General features: G+C 39.7%; 1 protein-coding gene across 4 annotated transcripts in view; it reads left to right on the top strand.

Moving 5' to 3' along the window:
• The window catches only part of phf14 (PHD finger protein 14), a 229,117-nt gene that overhangs the window by 68,363 nt on the left and 140,612 nt on the right, over positions 1–20,142 (top strand). For all 4 annotated transcript variants that reach the window (XR_011961314.1, XM_072575405.1, XM_072575406.1 and 1 more), the window contains exons 5-7: positions 5,989–6,148; positions 10,062–10,173; positions 13,835–13,972. Coding sequence is in view for 3 of the 4 variants with exons in the window: in XM_072575405.1 (XP_072431506.1) it covers positions 5,989–6,148; positions 10,062–10,173; positions 13,835–13,972 (410 nt within the window). In the remaining variant the exon portion in view is untranslated. The remainder of the gene's footprint in view (positions 1–5,988; positions 6,149–10,061; positions 10,174–13,834; positions 13,973–20,142) is intronic.

Raw genomic sequence — 20,142 nt, 5'->3', positions numbered from 1 at the left:
TTACTGCAAGTATGTTTTACGTAAAAAGGTACCTTTGATAGAGAGTATTTTCAAATTTCTTTGAGAACAAAATGTTAGATTGACAGTTAGCTTTCCGGCAGTTTCTTTCTCTATAGCAGTTGCTTTCTGACCAATTTTCAAAATTCAATGTTTTTATACCCCCAACATCAGATTGTCTCATTGGTTTGATTAGATTAGATTAGATTAGATTACTTACAGTGTGGAAACAGACCCTTCGGCCCAACAAGTCCACACCGCCCCGCCGAAGCGTAACCCACCCATACCCCTACATCTACATCTACCCCTTACCTAACACTGCGGGCAATTTAGCATGGCCAATTCACCTGACCTGCACATCCTTGGACTGTGGGAGGAAACCGGAGCACCCGGAGGAAACCCACGCAGACACTGGGAGAACGTGCAAACTCCACACAGTCAGTCGCCTGAGGCGGGAATTGAACCCGGGTCTCCGGCGCTGTGAGGCAGCAGTGCTAACCACTGTGCCACCGTGCCGACAAAACAAGAAGTTCCAACTCAAATGGATTTTAGTATTCTGGGGCATAATTTAAACTGGTTAAATTTACATTGTTCTCAAAACAGAAACCAAAACTCAGGTATCCATTTCAGAGCCAAATGCTACATATTGTCAATTTTCCAGTACACTCTGGGACTGCCATCCAGTCGTATACATAGATGTTTATAATCTCTCAGCTCAGAACACCATTCACTCTCTCTTAAAGGTACAATATACTCCTTCAACTTCATTACAATATTTAAGTTATAAAGAGTGGTGTTGGCTGTAGTATGGGGAATAATTGAACACATTGAACATCTATCTGCCGTTAGAAGTAGAATATAAACCATAGTCAAATCTGTTCTCAAAAACATAGAAATCAGAAGAGAAACCAGCTATGGACCACTTATAGTCTTTTAATGCTTAACCATTTGTAATGAAGTTTAAAACTATTATTTTTGTAGGATAACTCCAATTTCAATGTTCCACTAATTAAGTTTCACTGATATAGCTGAGGTGCTTTCTGAGCACTTGCAAAATTATAATTTTAAAGATGACTAACATTTCTACAGCTATTTAGAATCTCAGATATGCTGCTTTCTTTAAAAGTGAGTGCGTACCAGTGCAAAACTATCATAAAGTAAATCAGAAGCTTAATTTCTCAGTGAATTTTATGCATCATAATAACGACTGTAAAATTTTGTTTGGCATGTTTTGGAGCAGAATGGAGTAATGTTGCAGATTGTTTGCTCAGGACATAATCTTGATTAGTATTAATAATAGAACAGATTGCATTTTGACAGATTACATTTTGAAAGTGATACTTTTAATGGACCAAATGCCTTTATGTAGTTATTTTTCTAAGTACTAAAGTATATATTTTCCAGTATAGAATGAAAAAAGAAAACAGAGTGCAGCTGACTCTTACTCCCTCGCTCCAGTGATGCTAAATATCATGGGATAGTTTCTATTCAAGCTTTTGCAGATTTCGGAAAGCCCAATCTTTCAACAATTTGAAATCTACTTTGGAAACCGTTTTGCTTTTTAAAAAACTGTTAAATATTTCAAGCTGACTAGAGATTTGGTCACGGTATGTACTTGTGTAAAAGTCAAATTATTTAGACGCATTTTAAGGTCAAACTTATAGGGTTGACTATTATATGGGGCTGAAATTCATGCTACAGTCCGAAATACCATACCGTCAGTTCTTGTGCAAACCCGCATTATAGAAAAATCGCGCTTTAGAGCGAGCACCTAACATGTTGGTGCTGTAATCGCATTACAGTGTTGCGACAGAGCGGTGAACCTCTCTGTTAATTAAACCAAACACCCAGAAAGCTCAACTCCCCTTGTAATCTGTTAAAGGTATGAGTGACAGAGAACTGCAAAATTCTACTATTTAAAGACAATAATATCAGTTTATTCTATAAGTGAACACTAAACAACTATTCACAACTCTAAGCCCTCCTTTCTCTTAACTGCTTATTATCTGCTTCCAAGTCTATAACAATATACTGTTCCAATAAAACACTTATTAAAATTACATCAACTTACTTTCAAATTAATACAGCGGCTGTCGTCATTGGTATCTATTTTTACTTCAGATAAAGATCTCCCTGGGTCATCATTTTTCTTTTACTGCAAATATGTTTCATATGAAAAGGAACCTTGATAAAGAGTGTTTCAATATCTTGGGTCTTTCTAGATGGCAGTTACCCTGTCTGACTTTCAAACTGCCTGCCTTTTTTATACCTCCCAACAGCAGATCATCTCATTGGTTTGATGTTAGCAAAATAATACATTCAAGCTTGATTGGGTTTTAGTATCCTGGGAAATCATTAAATTGATTGGTTAAATTCAAATTATTGTCAAAATAGCAACCAACTGTGGTATCTATTTTACGGCCAAATGTTACATATTTTCAATTTTCCAGTAAACTCTGAAACTGTTAGTCAGTCATATGACAGGTGCTTGTAAGCTCTCGGTGCAGAACAGCATTCATTCTGTCTTCAACTTAATAACAACAGCCAACACACGTTTTAAAGGTTCACGCTGTAGAAACGGCGTCCCAATTTGTCAATTGCGTTTCAGCAAATTCACACTAATGAAATGCACGTTATAGCAGAATGACCTGTATCATTAGCAGAAGCCCAATTAATCTCTCAATGAATATATAAAAAAAACTGCAACAAATTACAATAATTCCACAAGTGATGCAAGGGGATTGAATTCAGCTGAGCTGTGCACAAAAGGACCCTGACCCTGACCTGATGCGTCTTAAACTTTTGCACCGAATTCTTCCATTCCCCTCTGTTTTCTCTTGTCTACTGCTGTTTTAGTTTTTCAAACTAATATTTTAACCTTTTATTTTTTAATCAGACATTTAACTGTCATAGAGTCTCATCAATCATTGTAGTTGTGAGAAATCATCAGCAGCTGCATGGTAATTAGAGTGAAGTAAATGCATATAGGCCTAACTTATATAAGAAATGATGGTGTGGTAAACGTTGTATCACACTAATTATACTAGTTACAGTGCTCATTCGATAAAGAACTTAAGAAAGCTGTAGTCAAATGTTGGTGTGAATTCTACATCAGAACACACAATAGCAGGAAAAAAAATTCATTTCCTCATCGTAACATCCTTGACTCTCAAATGTTGATTTGTTACCTATGAAGAACTGGTGTTGACTTTTACACGAGATATTTACATGATATATGGAAAATTCCAGAGTTTTTGGCCAAAAGTAGGCATTCAACTGGTACATGAGATCGACTTTTACTCGAATATATATGGTATACCAACTGAAAGTAGGATTATCTCCAAAATATGCACCTAATTGCTGTTTTCAATCAACCACTTCTGAGCAAATTCATTTTAAATTAGTAAAATGTACTCAATAAAGCAGTTTGCTGGTTACGTTGTTGTACATTAGGCAATTTAACTTTTAAATACATTAATAGAGAGACCATATGCAGAGGAACCTCGATTATTCAAATACCAATTATCCGAAAATCAGATTATCCGAAGGAAATCTTGAGGTCCTGATGGAAACATTACATCAAAGACGTTCCTAACAGTGATCGCATCTTTTGTTTACAGTGATTAAACAGGCACCGTCTCCAAATGACTGACTGCCCACCCTCTCTCTCTCCCCACACTTTCCCTGATGTTCTAGACAGGGGTGTACCCTAAACCCCCTTCCCCACATAATCTCCCCAACATTATCCTGTACAGGGCAAAGGTGGAACCTGTCAAAAAGTTGCAGTAAAAAGTTGTGTGTGGCTGTGGCTGCATGGATGTGTGGACTTACTCCACAAAGGAAGCTACAGCAGTCTTGTTGTTGTCCAGTCCAGCTGCCCTGGAGAGGGGGCGGGGGAGCAGTGTTGGACGGGGTTTGGGGCGGGGGGAGGTGTTGCACAGGGTTGGGGACGGGTGGAGGTGTTGGGGCATGGGGGAGGTGTTACACTGGGTTGGGGGCGGGGGAGTGTTGGGGGCAGAGGGGTAGTTTGGGTACGGGGGAGGTGCTGCACGAGGTTAGGGATGGGGGGCGGGGAAGGTGTTGCACTGGGTTGGGGCGGGGCCTTGCACGCTGTGTACTGGTGCAGTCTCCTGAACGAAGTGCAGACTTTAAAAACTCCAATCCTAGAGGACAAGCATTTAATCGATTAACCGAACAATCGATTATCCGAACAAAATAGTCTGTGCCCATCACGTTCAGATAAACGAGGTTCCCCTGTATAAAGGCTTTTAAGATGTGCAATTTACTATCCTTGTTCCCCCAAAAAACTGGTTTGTTTTATAAGCCTTTCAGCAAATTGAAGCATAATTTACCCTGAGATTGGTAGTCAGGACATAGATCAAACAAGCAGCACAAAAGATTATTGCAACTTCAATTATGTTGAATGCATGTAGTGCTTAAAATTCTGTGATATTTTGTGCTGGTTTCAACAGCATTTCAGTTGGTTGAGATTGTAGCTTCAATGATACATTGCATGTTGCGTTTCATGTGCATTTAGAAGCAGGTAAATAAACACAGTCAAAGTATACAATTTTACAGAATATTGCACAAATTATATAATGTAATCCTGGGACTGTCAGTAAAATCCCATGATGTAATTCAGAAGTGGAATTTGTAATTATTATGTTAGTAGCATTGACATTGCAAACATGTTGAGACAGTGGATCCTGTATTGAACAGGAGTAACCTCCTGCAAAGTCATTGTCATGAAATGCGACATTTTGAGTTGTTACAGCAGAGCATGTATACAAATTATAAGTATATAATGATTTTAATTACAGAGGAACCTCGATTATCTGAATGAGATGGGCAGACACTATTTTGTTCGGATAATTGATTATAACTGTATAAATGCCTTTCCTCTGGGGCTTGGAGTTTTCTGTTAAGTCTGCTCACTGTTCAGATGACAAGGCAGCAGCACACCACGTGTGAGCCCTGTCCGTCCCCAAACCCGTCCAGCCACGACCCCCGACCCCCACCCCTGTGCAACACCGCCTTCCCCCAAACCCGTCCAACACCGCTTACCCCATCTGCACCCCCAACCCTGTCCAACACCGTCCCTCCCGCCCCAACCCCGTCCAACACTGCCCATCCCCCACCCACTCCCCAACCCTTCTCTGGGGCAGATGGACGGGACACCAACAACAAGACTGCTCCTGCTGCCTTTTGGGAGGTGAGTCTCCAAATAGTGCGCGCGCGCACACACAACTTTTTACTGCAACTTTTTGACAGGTTTCACCTTTGCCCTGTACAGGACAATATTGGAGAGGTTATCTGGGGAAGGGGGGTTTAGGGTGCACGCCTGTGTAGAACTCCAGGCAAAGTGTGGGGAGAGTGAGAGAGGGCCGGAAGTCAGTCATTTGGAGACAGTGTCTGGGCTCCCATTGATGTCCAGGACTGTTCACGGCAGCATTTCAGGAAGTGGAGTTCACTTTTATTCAATGTGAACAAAAGATACGATCAGTGTTAGAAACACGTTTTTGATGTAATGTTTCTATCGGGACCTCGAGACCTCCTTTGGATAATCGGATATTCGGATAATTGATATTCGGATAATCGAGGTTTCTCTGTATTCTGTTTTGTATGGGGTCTCTTCTATGATAAGTTGAACTGTTTTACGTATTTAGGAAAGTATTATTTTATTTGATGTCTTGCACTGTATATATTAGTAAGTCATCTTTACTAATGTTGGTTTTGCATCTCCTAAAGTGCAACATTTTGGATTTTATGCTTGTAAAATTTGCACTTCCTTTATTCCTGAGAGAACTTCAGTTTCAGAGTGTAATAGCTAGAGTCTTTGGAAGATATTTGGGTGATGTTTGTGCTTGTAATTTCAAGTAAATCTCCAAGCGAATGCTGTCAGTTGCGCACACCTCACTTGGGGTTACGTCTCAGGATAAGGTCTTGAAGTGAAGTCTTGACATTTCATCAGTATATTTTCTCTTCTGGCAGGATGCTATGGTGTCGATGGTGAAAGTGATTCCATTATGAGTTCTGCCTCTGAAAACTCAACAGAACCCTGGTTCTGTGATGCATGCAAATGTGGAGCTACACCCAGTTGTGAGTTGTGTCCCAATGTGGATGGAATTTTTAAAGAGACAGATGCTGGAAGGTTTGTGTCACTTCAAGAAAGGAATAATAATTTTGGTTTAAGTATTATAAGCTCGTTCAGAGGCTTCTGCATGTGGTTCGTAGAAGGTCCCCTTCAGAAATTATTGTAGTTCATAGTTCCCAAAATAACAATATACTCCACTAGCTCCATTTATAATTGACAATTCTGACCACATTGCTAGAAGTCTGTTTTCATGATATCTAAATGTGAGCTATCTGATCTCATATACCTGTCATTGCACTTGCCTTTTAAATTTAGATTGGAAATCATAAACTGCCAGTTTCCTCTTGCTGACACCAGCTAAAAGGGCACTTCTGTATACTGATGTCTCAAATTTCTCCAAGCTGTTTGAAATCTCATACATCTTTACTCACTCAGAATATTTGATATGTTCAGGGTCCTCTAAAACCACCTGCATAATTCTCGTTGTGAGCCATCAACCCGCCAAGCCTCAGTTCAAAATCTGTTAATTTATCTTTCTAAGTGTTACATTTTTGGAAATTTCTCTTTAACGGACATAGCAATTTTACAATATTGTGGGATATTTTGAGAGCTTTATTAGGATTGCAAATGAAATCTGCATTAAATATTTGTTTCTCCATATCTTGTATAGAGGAAGTAAAAGAAAGTCTCTCTCAAGATAAAACAACTTTCCAAAAGCAGAGACAGCACGGGCACAAAGGCATGCATTTTTCTCCCAAACTGCTGGCAGCAGTGTTTGAAAGATCTATTCTCCATGTCTAGAGACTGCCTGAAATACTGGAAAGTTTTGCAGCCCCATAACCCAAATGGGCGCTGGGAGGAAAAACAGGAATTTAAATGCCATTTCATGCTGCAGTGTCAAGTAACAAGGACAAGTAAAGGGTTTTAAAAAAAAAAGTCAAGTTTTTTGCAATTGTGTATTCCCAGTCCCCGTTCACAATTATGTTTGTTAAAGGGCAGGCTTCATACTTGTAGGAAAACAAGTTGCACTAAAACCAAAGTAGAAAATGGAAAAGGAAACTTACTAGAACTGAAGAGTTATCACAAGCACTTACTGAAAATAGCTACTACTGCAGCCAGCCTGATGATGACGATGAGGATAAGTATAAGTGAGTCTCTTAATGGAAGCCTGACCTGATCCTGTGTTTTTCAAAACTTACTGATTTCTAATTGGTTCAGTCTCAGTCAATTCTTCTTCCTTTCTCCATGAATTTTTTCACAGCTTTGCCAGGAGATACATCTGTAATTTTGAGATTCACTGTCTCAAAGATTTTGAAAGTCTCTTAAATTCGTTCATAAAAGGTTGTTAGGTTAGCTGTTGAACAAAGATGTTGATTGTTCAGTGTTTGTCATTAAAGTATTGGCTAAGATTTTCCTCATATGCTAACACTGAAGATATGTTATGTTGTGTGCTTTGTTCACATGTAACCCTTGGCTAATTGACATTGGATGTTTCATCCTTAATCAATTTTTTGCAGTTTGCCGTGATAGGTTGCCATTGTCCTCCACCCTTCAGGGGTAAGCTGAGAAGACAGATCCCATGTCTACCTTGGCAGAAATAGAAATTGAATTTGTGCTATTGACCCTGCTTTGAGCTGTATATCAGACATTTAGTCAACTGAGCTAGCCAGTCCCAAATGATCGAACCAGTTGTGGCATTGCACACCATCTGCTCTCTGGGAAAAGGGTTTTGTTCCAGGATGCAGCAGATATTCACAATCACATGCCATGAGAACACAATCATATGCCATCTAAACCTCTTTGTTTCAGGGAGTATAATGCGAAATCAGATTCTAACCTTGCCCATTTTCTAAAAATGCATCTCACTTGATCAGGAATGAGAGGCTGCTCTATTTTGCTTTTCTTTATCTAAACATAAGCATTGAAATCAGTTGTAGGACCACTTGCATTCTGCGAGTTGAAATTGTTTATTATATTTCTGGAAGGAGTTAATGCATATGTGAAACATACTTTATTTTCTGTTCACCCTTGATTACACTGGCTGTCTTGTATATTGTTTTAGTGACTTTATACAGGATAACAAAGTTTTAGAAAGGAGTGTGATATAGAGAATGTTTACCAGGATGTTAATAAGACAAAGTAAAATCACAGGTGGATAGAGGGGGACCAGTAAATGTGGCATACTTGGATTTCCAAAGTCATTTGATAAGGTGCCACATCAAAGCTTGCTGCGCAAGATCACATGGTGTGAGGGTAACATGGTGTGAGGGTACTGATCAATGGTTGATTAGCTAATAGAAAGGAGAGGTCGGGATAAGTGTGTCTTTTGTGGGCTGCAGCCACTGCACTGCAACAGACATCAGTAGTGGGACTGTAGCTATTTGTACTATGTGAATGATTTGGATGAGGGGGTCCAAATAAATGATAGCTAAGCTAGCCCATGATGCTAAGAAAGGTTGGAAAGTAAGTTGTCGAGAGGAAGTATTGAGTCTGCACAGTGATGTCGACAGGTTGAATGAGTGGTCAAACATTTAGCAGATGGAGTATAATGGAGGTGATATGGGTAATGTAAACATGTCCATTTAACAAGAAGACAAGAAAAACAGTATACTGTTTAAATATAGTGAGATTGTAAAACTTAGTGGTTGAGAGAAATCTGGGTACGCTGTGTATAGCAGGAAGTGAAGACCGCAGATTTTGGAGATCAGCGCGAGGATCTGGTGCTGGAAAAGCACAGCAGGTCAGGCAGCATCCGAGGAACAGTAGATTCAACGTTTCGGTGCATAAACCTTCAGCAGGAAATCTCCTGATGAAGAGCTTATGCATGAAACGTCGATTCTCCTGATCCTCGGATGCTGTCTGAGCTGCTGTGCTGTTCCAGCACCACCCTCTCTTACACTGATATATGAACCTCATAATCTTACTACGCATATAGAGCAAAGGAAAGACAGTAAGTTTTTTTTGCAATTGGTCTAGATTCTGAAAGTATGGAAGTTTTACTACAACTTTACAGGATGGTGGTGAGACCTGGAGTACTGTGTACAGTTTTTTTCCTGTTATTTGAAAGAAAATGTAGTTGCTTTAGAAGTAGTTTAGAGAATGTTAATTCAGCATATTTTGTGGGACATTGTGCCCATTAGAGTTTAGAAGTATGAGAGATGCTCGTATTGAAGTGCACAAGATCCTGAGGGGACCGAATAGGATGGATACCTGCAGGATGTTTCATCTTGGGAGGAAGCGATTAAAACGAAAGGATGTAATTTAAGAATAAAAGATCTCCCTTTTAAGACAGGAGAGAATTTTTTTTGTGAGTTCTTATTATATGAAATTCTCTTCCTCAGAAGTTGTGGAGGCTGGCTTTTTAAATTATTCCAAGCTGAGTTAGGTTGGTGTTTTTGATATGTGAGGGAGTTGAGGATAGAACATGGTATTTCTAAAGGAAAATAGATCTGGGATCACAAGCAGATCAGCCACATGTTATTGAATGTTGGAGCAGGCTTGAAGGTTTTTCATATTCCTCTTAAGGCCCTTGTTCCTGTGTTACCATGGATGCAAGTCTTCAGGTATTAATAGGCTGGAAAAGTCAGAACTATTGTCTTTGGAACAATAGGAATAGGTTAAGCAGTGATCCAACAAAAATATTCAAAATGATAGAAGGGGTAGAAAGGATCCCTGACATGAAGACACAGATTTAAAGTCTTTGGGTAAAGATCTAGAGCGTATATAAAAATTTCTTTTACAGTTGTCAGGATATAACATGTTACGTAAATGATAGGTGGAAGTTAATACCATAGATAATCTTAAACAAGAGTGTTAATGAGGAACTTGAGGTTCCAGGCAAAATGGAGGCATGTGGGGCTGAACATGTCTGCTGCTTCAAATGACTAGCATAGATAGGATGAGCCAACCGTGAAGTTGATTTCCGCGATTGTTTGCACTTTCAGTGGCTTCCTGTGTATTTTCTCTTTAGGTGGGTTCATGTTGTTTGTGCCCTTTACGTCCCTGGTGTGGCATTTGGAGATATCGACAAACTTCGGCCTGTTACTCTTACAGAAATGAACTATTCAAAATATGGTGCGAAGGTAAGACTATATATTTCTGCGACAATAAAAATGTTCTTGTTTGTTTTCAAAAATCTGATACAAGGACTATTTTAAAACCGATTGCCAATAAATTGATTTAAAAGATAGACTAGAATATCCTTTATTGTCACGTGTACTCAAGTACAGGAGTGCAGTGAAAAGATTTTACAATGGCTGCCTGTAATGGCACCATCTTAGGTGCAAGTACCTAGGTACAAATCTTGGATACAAAAGAGGGGAAAAAAGGAAAAGTAGTAGCCATTTACAGTGTCTAAAATAAGTTATAAATAAGACAGTTATAACATAGCTAAAGGATTGACATTACAGTCCGGTAAAGAATTTCAAATAGATGGTACATTGCAGCAGCTCAGCAAGAATATAGTCTGACTGCCCGTGATAGGCCCCAGTCTGCTCCACACCAGCATTCAGCTGCACCAATGTATGTTGTGCTGCTCTGGGACTCTGCATTCCCCTCACGTTTGCTCTGGGACTGCTAAAATGAGAGGAAGAAAAGGGGAAAGAACAAGTGGAGCAGAGGACCTCCAGGAGGAGCATACTACTTTGCTGCCATCTTGCTGTATGGTAGCAGAGTAGAAAAAATATCTTGGAGCAATCACCAGAGATTTACACTAAGTTTGGGTATACATACTTTAAAATATGACTGATAACTTTGTGTGAAACATAATAGATTAGTGGTGCTGGAAAAGTACAGCAGTTCAGGCAGCATCCGAAGAGCAGTAAAATCAGCGTTTTGGGCAAAAGCCCTTCATCAGGCATACAGGCAGAGTGCCTGAAGGGTGGAGAGATAGGTGTGAAACATAATGTACAACTTTGGTAGGTTTGCTTACAGTCTTTTTGGGCAAGGATCTTTCATCTCAAGACACCCAACATCAGGAACTACGTGCCTTTGGAAATCTGCTGACTCCTGTCTTGCACCATCACTCACTGTGCATGGGTTCCTTCTTGATTCAAGGGCCAAGAGGTGATTTAGTACTGTCAGTAAACACTGCTTTCCCAGATCATTATATTTGCTGACCTCTGAATGGCTGGCCAACACTTGACCAACCCTTCCAAATGCCTGTGATCACAGTGGAAGACTGGCAGCTAACTCGTCAAAACCTTGAGATCTGTAGATGCAGTGGGCCTTCCCAAAAGGTAGGCAGCTGAGGCCCCCTTCACCTTATACAACATTCTGTCCATAGATTCTGTTCTTTTATTTGCCAGCCCTGTTGAGATGAAAGCAAATTTTCCATATAGTATTGGTTATTTTGTATGAATTCTAAATATGAACCATAAAGTCTTTGCTTCTTTACATTTTCTAACTTCTCAACATTTAGAAAATAATCCAATTTCTTCTCGACTGTAAAATATGGTGGAAAACTACACACTTCTCTAGATTTGAATTGCATCTGGTATATTTTTTACCTTTTATCTTAACCTATCATTTCCCTTTTCTACTGTCTGCTTCCAACCACTTAGTGATAATATCTTGGTGTCAACACCAAACTTAGTTATTAATGTTCGACCCACTGCATTTGGCATTTCTTGAGTCTTGAAGATTGAAGGCTTCAAAAGTGCATGCGATCCAGGCTGATGCTGCCAATGCAGCACTGAGGGAATGATGCATCGTCTTAGTATTTTTTCGGTGAGATATTGAACTGAAGTCCAGCCTGTCCTCTTGGTTGTGAAACATCTTCTGACAGAATTCAAAAGATCACTGGTGTTTGCTCAGATGTCATGGACTATTTTATCTCAACAAACACCAAAAATTGATTAATTGATTACTGATTTATTGCAACGTAACACTGACTACATTGTAAAAGCATGCCATTGTCTGTAATGTACTTTAATATCCCAGAGTGATGCAGCAAAAGTGCAAGTCTTTTCACTTAATGCCACTTTCTTTTGCATGTGCCATTCTCTATTCCTCCTCTTAATTTATTGACATGTAAATACTATAAACCAGAGACCCTAGTGCACATCCTGAGTGGACACTGCTTAGCCACAACCATCCAATTGGATCACGCACATTCTCAGTGTTATGTTTCTTCTACCCCTTTAACCAATTTCTGAGCAATGCAGTTTGTTTTTTTTGCGACCTGTCTCTTATGTGGGTCCTTAACAAATGTGTTCATAATAATGTCCATAGACAATTCCTTACATGCCATGTTGGTGACTTTCTGAAAAAAATTAAACTAGATTACATTCTTAAATAAATCTGAAATAAAAACCAAGTGCTGGAGAAACTTTGCAGGTCTGGCAGCATCTGAGAAACTTCTGTTTTCAAGAAGAAATGAAGTTAATTGTTAACATTCCTGGTGGAGTTTGACTCTTCCTTGGAGCACTGGGTGTTCTGAAGAAGAATCATATCAGGCTTGAAACATCAATTCTGTTTCTCCTTGCACAGATGCTGCAGACCTGCTAAGGTTCTCCAGCATTTTTTGTTTTTATGTTCTATATTGCTATTTTTAATAAAGTATTCTGAAATACTTTATGGTTAATGAGCCAGTTTCTTAGCTATTCCTTGGTTCTTAGCTGTTCACTAAGTAAGCTATAAATGATAATACAGGAAACATTGTTTTAGCTGGCACCTTATGAATTGGAATTCTCTAAACTGGCAAAAATTATATACCTCAAATACCTGAAGTTTTCTGTAATATCGTGATCTCCATGATGTTGGAGTAGTCAGTTGAGGGTGTGAATAAGAAGGCTGTCTGCTGGTAAATTTTACTTAAGGTAAAATTGCATTATTGTTTAAATCATTTATACTCTAAAGAAAGTATAACAGTGATGTGTAAACCCACTGCATGATGTTTCTATTACTTAGTATGTATTTTTACATTGATTATGTGGACCTCTTGATTAACTGGAATATTTGATTGACCAGCACACTCCTGGTTTCATCGGTGCTGGTTAATAAAAAGTTTGCTATATATGCAAGACAGTCACAATGACTAATTATCACTCATTTATTCAGAAATATTGCAGAACAAATTTATCCTGACAGTTGGTGTTCTGGCTCCTATTGTAAAGGTTGCAGCCCTTTCTAACTATTTAGCTTGTTCTTTTACTTGAATAATGTTTGAATAAAGACATTTTTCTTAACTTGTGCAGTGACATTGGCATGTGGCTTTCATACAGTACTATCTAGTGCATCGGTTTCTGTGTAAATTGCAGGGCTAGAGTGATAGGTTTCATGATTCTTGTTAAGTAATTAGTTAATTTTTACTTCGCATTGGCTATAATGGTGCACATTTCTAGACCAGTATCCTTGTTTCATAAGTTTATCACTCATTGCTAGTTGTCAAAAGCTATTTCAATATTACAGTTGGCATATGTACATCTTGGAAGAAGTTTTGAAAAAAAAAACAAATTAAAAATCCTTTTATAATGAGTAGTTTTAGGCTTTTTACTTTATTGGCTATTCTTTGAAGTAAGCAATTTAACTTGAATGCTCTCTCAGTCTCATTTTTCATTGTGTTAAATAATCAGTACCATTTCAGAATATTTTAAGCATGTAGTGCGTGTTCTCCATCAACCCAGTCATGACAGTATTCTCAATTGCATGCTTGTTACATAATTTCTGTTGAATCATTCAAGCTTGGTTAAGCTACAATGCTTAGAGGACTTCCTGACTGATTTTCTTCTTTTGTTTGTTCAGGAGTGTAGTTTATGTGAAGACATGCGATTTGCTCGAACTGGAGTGTGCGTAAGCTGTGATGCTGGTATGTGCAGAGCATATTTCCATGTCACTTGTGCTCAAAGAGAAGGGCTACTTTCCGAAGCAGCTGCTGAAGAGGTGAACCCACATTTAGAGTTGTCCTGTTTCCCACCTTCCCTCTTCTCCTTTGAATAGCTGAGAATAAATGTCTGTCATAACGTGCCTTCCAAATAATGGTTTTTGTTTATTAGCTACATTTAAATGTCATTTTAAAGAGACATATGGAGCTACTATGTATGTCATTGACCTTCATATTGCTACACAAAATGGCTTATTAAAGTCTGAATAAAGAAATAAACGATGAGAAAGCATCTGTTTGACTACACGTAATTAACATGAGAAAGCATTACTGTTTTAAACTTTAATTTTTGACACTAAAACATTAGAATTATTGACCAGTGTTCTCGTTCAATAGTTTATCATTTGTTGGTTATCGAAAGGTATTTCAATATTAGACTAGATATATGCCCGTTTAGGAACAATTTTTGTCAAACATAAAGTCAAATCAAAGATCGTTATACATTGAGCAGTTTTAGGATTTCTATTTTATTAGTTGCTCTTTGGTGTACAGTTTGCAATTTAACTTGAATACTCTCAAAACACCATTTTTCATCCTATTGAATAATCATTAACATTTCAGAATATGAAACAACATATCTATAAGCATTTAAGAGCTTATTTTGATGGGAATTTGTATGATGTTCATTCGTTGGCAGTCACATGACTATGATTGTCTATCCAGAAAATTCCAAGTCACTGGCCATGACTTCTATGGTTCTCTGCGTTGTTGATGAGCCTGATCCTATAGCTATATCAGCAACAATGCATTTGGCTGGTGTTTCTGTGAAGTGGAATTGGTCCTTGCCCTCAATTAATGGTATTTCTCAGGTGGCTTTTTCCAAATTTCCTCTTGCCAATGGGTGTTCTCGATGAATTGTGCCCTTTCATAGAGGAGCTTCCTCCAAGTCAATTTCTTTCAAATGAATGCCTACCAGGCATTCCTTGACGTAGGTCAAGGAATATATCAGCATTGCATTCCTTGACGTAGGTCTTCAGGGAGCCTTTGAAGTACTTTCTTGGTCCTTCCCTCACATGGGTGGCCCAGTGGAGTTGACTTTGGATGGTCATTGACTTCGATGTTCTAGTTAGTGCCTCACAAAAGAACCCGGGTGTTAGAACGTCAGTCCTTTCAGCCGATGCAGAGAACCCATCTCAAACAGCATTGATAGTATTTATTCAGGGTCTTTCAGAATCATGAAGAAGAATTGAAAGAATAGCTGCCTTAAATACATGGCTCTTGGTTTCAGCACAGTTGTTATGGTCATTGGTGACTCTCGTAGTTAGGTGTCCAAAGGTGACACTACTAGACTGGATGCCATATTGGAATCTACATTGATGTCAGCCTTCGATGTGAGGTAGCTTCCCAGGTTGGGGAAATGCTCCGTTGTGGGAGAAATTCTCTTTTGATGTTGTGTAGATTTTATTCACTCATAGGGTGTATGAGTTGATGGTTGGTCATTGTTTATTATCTGTCCCTAGTTGTGCTTGAGAAGGTGATGGTGAGCTGCATTCTTGAGCTGCTGCAGACTATATGCTGTAGGTAGACCCACAAAACTGAAAGGGAGGAAATTCCTGGATTTTGACCCAGTGACAGTGAAGGAACACCCATATGTCAAGTCAGGATGGTGACTGGCTTCAAGGGAAAAGTGTAAGGTGGTAATGTTCCCATGTATCTGTTAGATGGAAGTGGTTGAGGTTTTGGAGGGTGCTGTCGAATGATTTTTGGTGAATTTCTGCAGTGCATCTTGTAGATAGTATGCACTGCTGCAACTAAGCATTGGTGTTGGGGGCAGTGGATGTTTGTGGATGTGGTGCCAATCAAGCAGGGTACTTTGTCCTGGATTGCCTCAAGCTCCTTAAGGGTTATTGCAGCTGCATTTATCCAGGAAAATTCAGAACATGCCATCTCACTGACTTGTGCATTGCAGATGGTGGACAAGCTTTTGGAGTGATGAGTTACTTGCTATAGTTTGCCTAGCCTCTTACCTGTTCATGTAGCCACTATGGTGAGTCCGACTGAGTTTCTGGTCAATAGTGAACTCGAGAATGTGATAATGGCGGATTCAGTACTGCTACTGCCATTGAAAGTCAGGGGACGTTGTTTACTTTGTCTTTTGTTGGAGATCGCCATTTCTTGGCAATTGTGTGGCGCAAATGTTACTTGCTACGTTTCAGCCCAAGCCTAGATATTGTCCTCTTTATGTTGCATCTGAAGGCAGACTAATTCAATATCTGAGGGGGTCACTGATTATACTGAACATTATGTAATCATGCGCAAACATCTTCACTTCTGATCTGTTGATGGAGAGAAGCAGGTGAAGATATTTGGGCTTGGGACATTACTCTGAGGAACGCCTGCAACGATGTTTATAGTTGAGATGACTGGCTTACAACAACCACAACTGTCTTCCGATCCATGGAGTATAATTCCAACCAGTGGAGAATATACCCCTGTTAGGGCTCCTGAATGCCACCCTCACTCAAATGTGACTTTGAGGTGAAGGGCTGGCTCTCTCCCATCTCATCTCTAGAAATTGAACTTAATTGACCATATTTGAATCAAAGTCGTGATAAGGTCAGGAGCTGAGTGGCATTTGCACTCCATGAGAGAGCATCTGTGAGAAAATTATTGCTAGGCAAGTACTGCTTGATAGTACTTTTGTTGGCACCTTCCATCACTTTAACTGACGATCAAAAGTATATTGCTGATAGAGTAATTGGCTGGGTTGGATTTGTCCTGCTTTTGGTTTACAGAACGTATCTGGGCAATTTTTTATATTGTTGGGTAGATGCAAGTGTGGTAAGCTGTACTGAACAGTTTAGCCAGGGTGTAGCAAGTTCTAGAATACAAGTCTTCAGTACTATTTCTAGATGTTGCCTTTACAGTACCAGTGCCTCCAATTGTTTCTTGACATCATGTAGAGTAAATCAAATTGGCTGAAAATGGGGACCGCGGAAGGAGGTTGAGTTGCAACGTCCATTGTGCAATTCTGGCTGATGGTTGTTGTAAATACTCCAGCATTATCTTTAGCACTGATAGACTGAACTCTTCTAGGGGTATTTGTGGAGTTGCCTCGTCCAATGAGGTATTTGATTGTCCACCACCATTCATGATTGGATGTGTCAAGACTGCAGAGCTTAGATCTGATTTGATGATTGTGGGATCACTTATCTTTGACTGTTATGTGGTGCTTCTGCTATTTGGTATGCAAATAATCCTGTGCTTTACCACGTTAACATCTCATTTTCAGGGGATGCTTGGTGTTGCTCCTGGCATGCCCTACCGCACTCTCTATTGAACCACTGTTGATCTCCTGGCTTGATGGTAATGGGAGATTTGCTGGGCCTTGAGGTTGAAAATTGTGTTGGAGAATGATTCTTCTGCTGTTGATGGTCCACAGTATCTCATGGATGCCCAGTGTTGTATTGCTGGATCTGTTCAAAGTTAGTCCCATTAAGCACTGTGATTGTGCCATGCAACACAGTGGTGAGTATTTTCAATGCAAAGATGGGACTTTGACTCACTCAGTCTAATTCTTAATAGATCCAGATCTTACTGGACGGTTAGATCTGAACTTGCCTTTGGATGAATGAATAAAGTCATCTTGGGATTGAGCCTGAGACCAAATTTTCGGTATGCTGCCATAAGGGCATTAAGCAAGGATTGAAGTTTCTCTCCCAAGAGAGCGGAGATGATGTTGTCATCCACATACTGAAATTTCATGAATGATGTCACTGTCATTTTCTTCTTGGATTTCAGCTTGTTGAGAGTGAAAAGTTTTACATCTGATGGGAGACAATGTCCACCCCACTTGTTCTTGACAAGGTGAAGAATTTTGGCGATGAAGATAGAGAATAGTGTGATGACAGACCTCTGCTTACTTCCTGTCTTAATGCCAATGAAGAAGCTGAAGATATTTGGACTTGGGACATTACTTTGAGGAACGCCTGCAACGATGTCTTGAGATGACTGACTGACAACAATCACAACTATCTTCCTATGCACCAAGTATGACTCCAACCAGTGGAGATTTATCCCTGTTAGGGCTCCTGGATGCCGCCCTCAATCAAATGCGACCTTGATGTGAAGGGCTGGCTCTCTCCCACCTCATCTCTGGGATTCAACTCATTTGTCCATGTTTGAATCAAAGTTGTAATAACGTCAGGAGCTGAGTGCATTTGCACTCAGTTTGTTCCATTAAGCACAGTGAATATGCCATGCAGCACATTGAAGAGAATTTTCAATGCACAAGTGGGACTTTGACTCCACAAGACTGTGTGTTGGTCACTCTTACTGCTATTGTCATAGATTGGTGAGGATGAGATTAAGTACGTTTTTCCTTATTGGTTTCCTCACCACCTGCTGCAGACCCAGTCTAATTCTTAATAGATCCAGATTGGTACTACTGGTGAGGACTGTCACCCTCATCCACACGGTGGAGACACAGGATGTTGATAAACTTCTCTGGACAGCTAACCTCTGACAGTGTCTTCCATAGCATTTCCTGATCAACTGTGCCAAAAGCCTTGGTCAAATTGATGAATACCATGTAGAGTGGCTTGTAGGATGAAATTTTTGAATACTTGGAAGTGCAAAGAAAAATAGAACAAAGGTAGCATGGTTTCATGAAGGGGAGATCGTGCCTGACAAATGTTAGAATTCTTTGAGGAGGTAACGAGCAGGTTAGACAAAGGAGAGCCAATGGATGTTATCTAGTTGGACTTCAAGAATGCGTTTGACAAGGTACTGCACAGGAAGCTGCTGAGTAAGATAAAAGCCCATGGTGTTAGATGCAAGGTACTAGCATGGGTACTGGCAGAAAGCAGAGCGTGGGGATCAAAGCGTCCTTCTCAGGATGGCAGCTGGTGACTAGTGGAGTTTATACATTATTGGTGTAAATGAAGGAACCTAATGTATTCTGGCTTAGTTTGCAGATGATTAAAAGATAGATGGAGGGACAGTTTGTGTTGAGGAGGCGGGGAGGCTGCAGAAGGATTTAGACAGGTTGAGAGAGTGGGCAAAGAAGTGGCAGATGGAATGCAATGTGGGAAAGTGCGAGATTGTGCATTTTAGTAGGAAGAATAGAAGCATGGGGAAACAAATTAGAAATCTGAAGAGCAAAGGAACTTGGGAGTCCTCATCTATGTTTCTCTGAAGGTTAACTTGCTGGTTGAGTCAATAGTTAGGAAGGCAAATACAATGTTGACATTTATTTCAAGAGGACTAGAATATAGAAGCAGGTTCATACTCATGAGCTTTGTAAGGCTCTGATCAGACCACATTTAGAATGTTGAGAGCAGTTTTGATCCCCATATCTTAAGAAGAGTGTACTGGCCCTGGAATGGGTCCAGAGAAGGCTCATGAGAATGATTCCCAGGAATGGAAAACTTCACATATGTGGAAAGTTTGATGCCTCTGGGTCTATACTCCATGAAGTATAGAAAGGATGAGGGGATCTAATTGAAACTTACAGAGTACTGAAAGGCCTGGATACGGTGGATGTTGGGAAGATGTTTCCATTACCAGAAGAGACTAGGACCTGAAGACAGAGTCTTGGAGTAAAGGGCAGACCCTTTAGAATGGAGATGAGGGGAAACTTTTTCAGCCAGAGAGTGGTGAATCTTTTGAATTAATTGCCACAGAAGACCATAATTTTGAGTATGTTTAAGACAGAGCTAGAAAGGTTCTTGATTGTTAAAGGAATCAAAGGTTACAGGGAGAAGGCAGGTGAATGGTGTTGAGAAACTTATCAGCCGTTATTGAGTGGTGGAGCAGACTCAGATGGACTGAATGGCCAGTTTCTGCTCCTATGGCTTTGGTTGGTGTTGCCCTCGCATTTCTCTGAGAGTTGTTGACATAGTAGAAGATTTAATGTGGAAATTATGCCTTTGTTGTGCATGTGTCTGTCATTGTATAAGTTAAAACTAAACTATTTGCTCTGCATCAGTAAAGTTCAGCAAAACATTACATTAATACTAAGTGAAAGCCATGTTTTTCTTTAAATATGACAGTCTTCATTAGGCAAAAACCTGCTCTCATTTTAATTATCAAATTGTTGAACTTGGCATAAATTTTGTGTACTTCAGTGTGGTAGAAATGTCACCTCCATTTCAGTTTTAAACTGCACAAGCTTTAATGTTGAGAACATTATGTGACTGGCTTCTAGTCTGACACTGAAGCTCTTTGA

The sequence above is a fragment of the Chiloscyllium punctatum genome, chromosome 8 (genome assembly GCF_047496795.1).
Source record: "Chiloscyllium punctatum isolate Juve2018m chromosome 8, sChiPun1.3, whole genome shotgun sequence".
NCBI lineage: Eukaryota > Metazoa > Chordata > Chondrichthyes > Orectolobiformes > Hemiscylliidae > Chiloscyllium > Chiloscyllium punctatum.
Note: the sequence above shows the minus strand (reverse complement) of the source record. Positions and strands in the feature narration are given on the sequence as shown.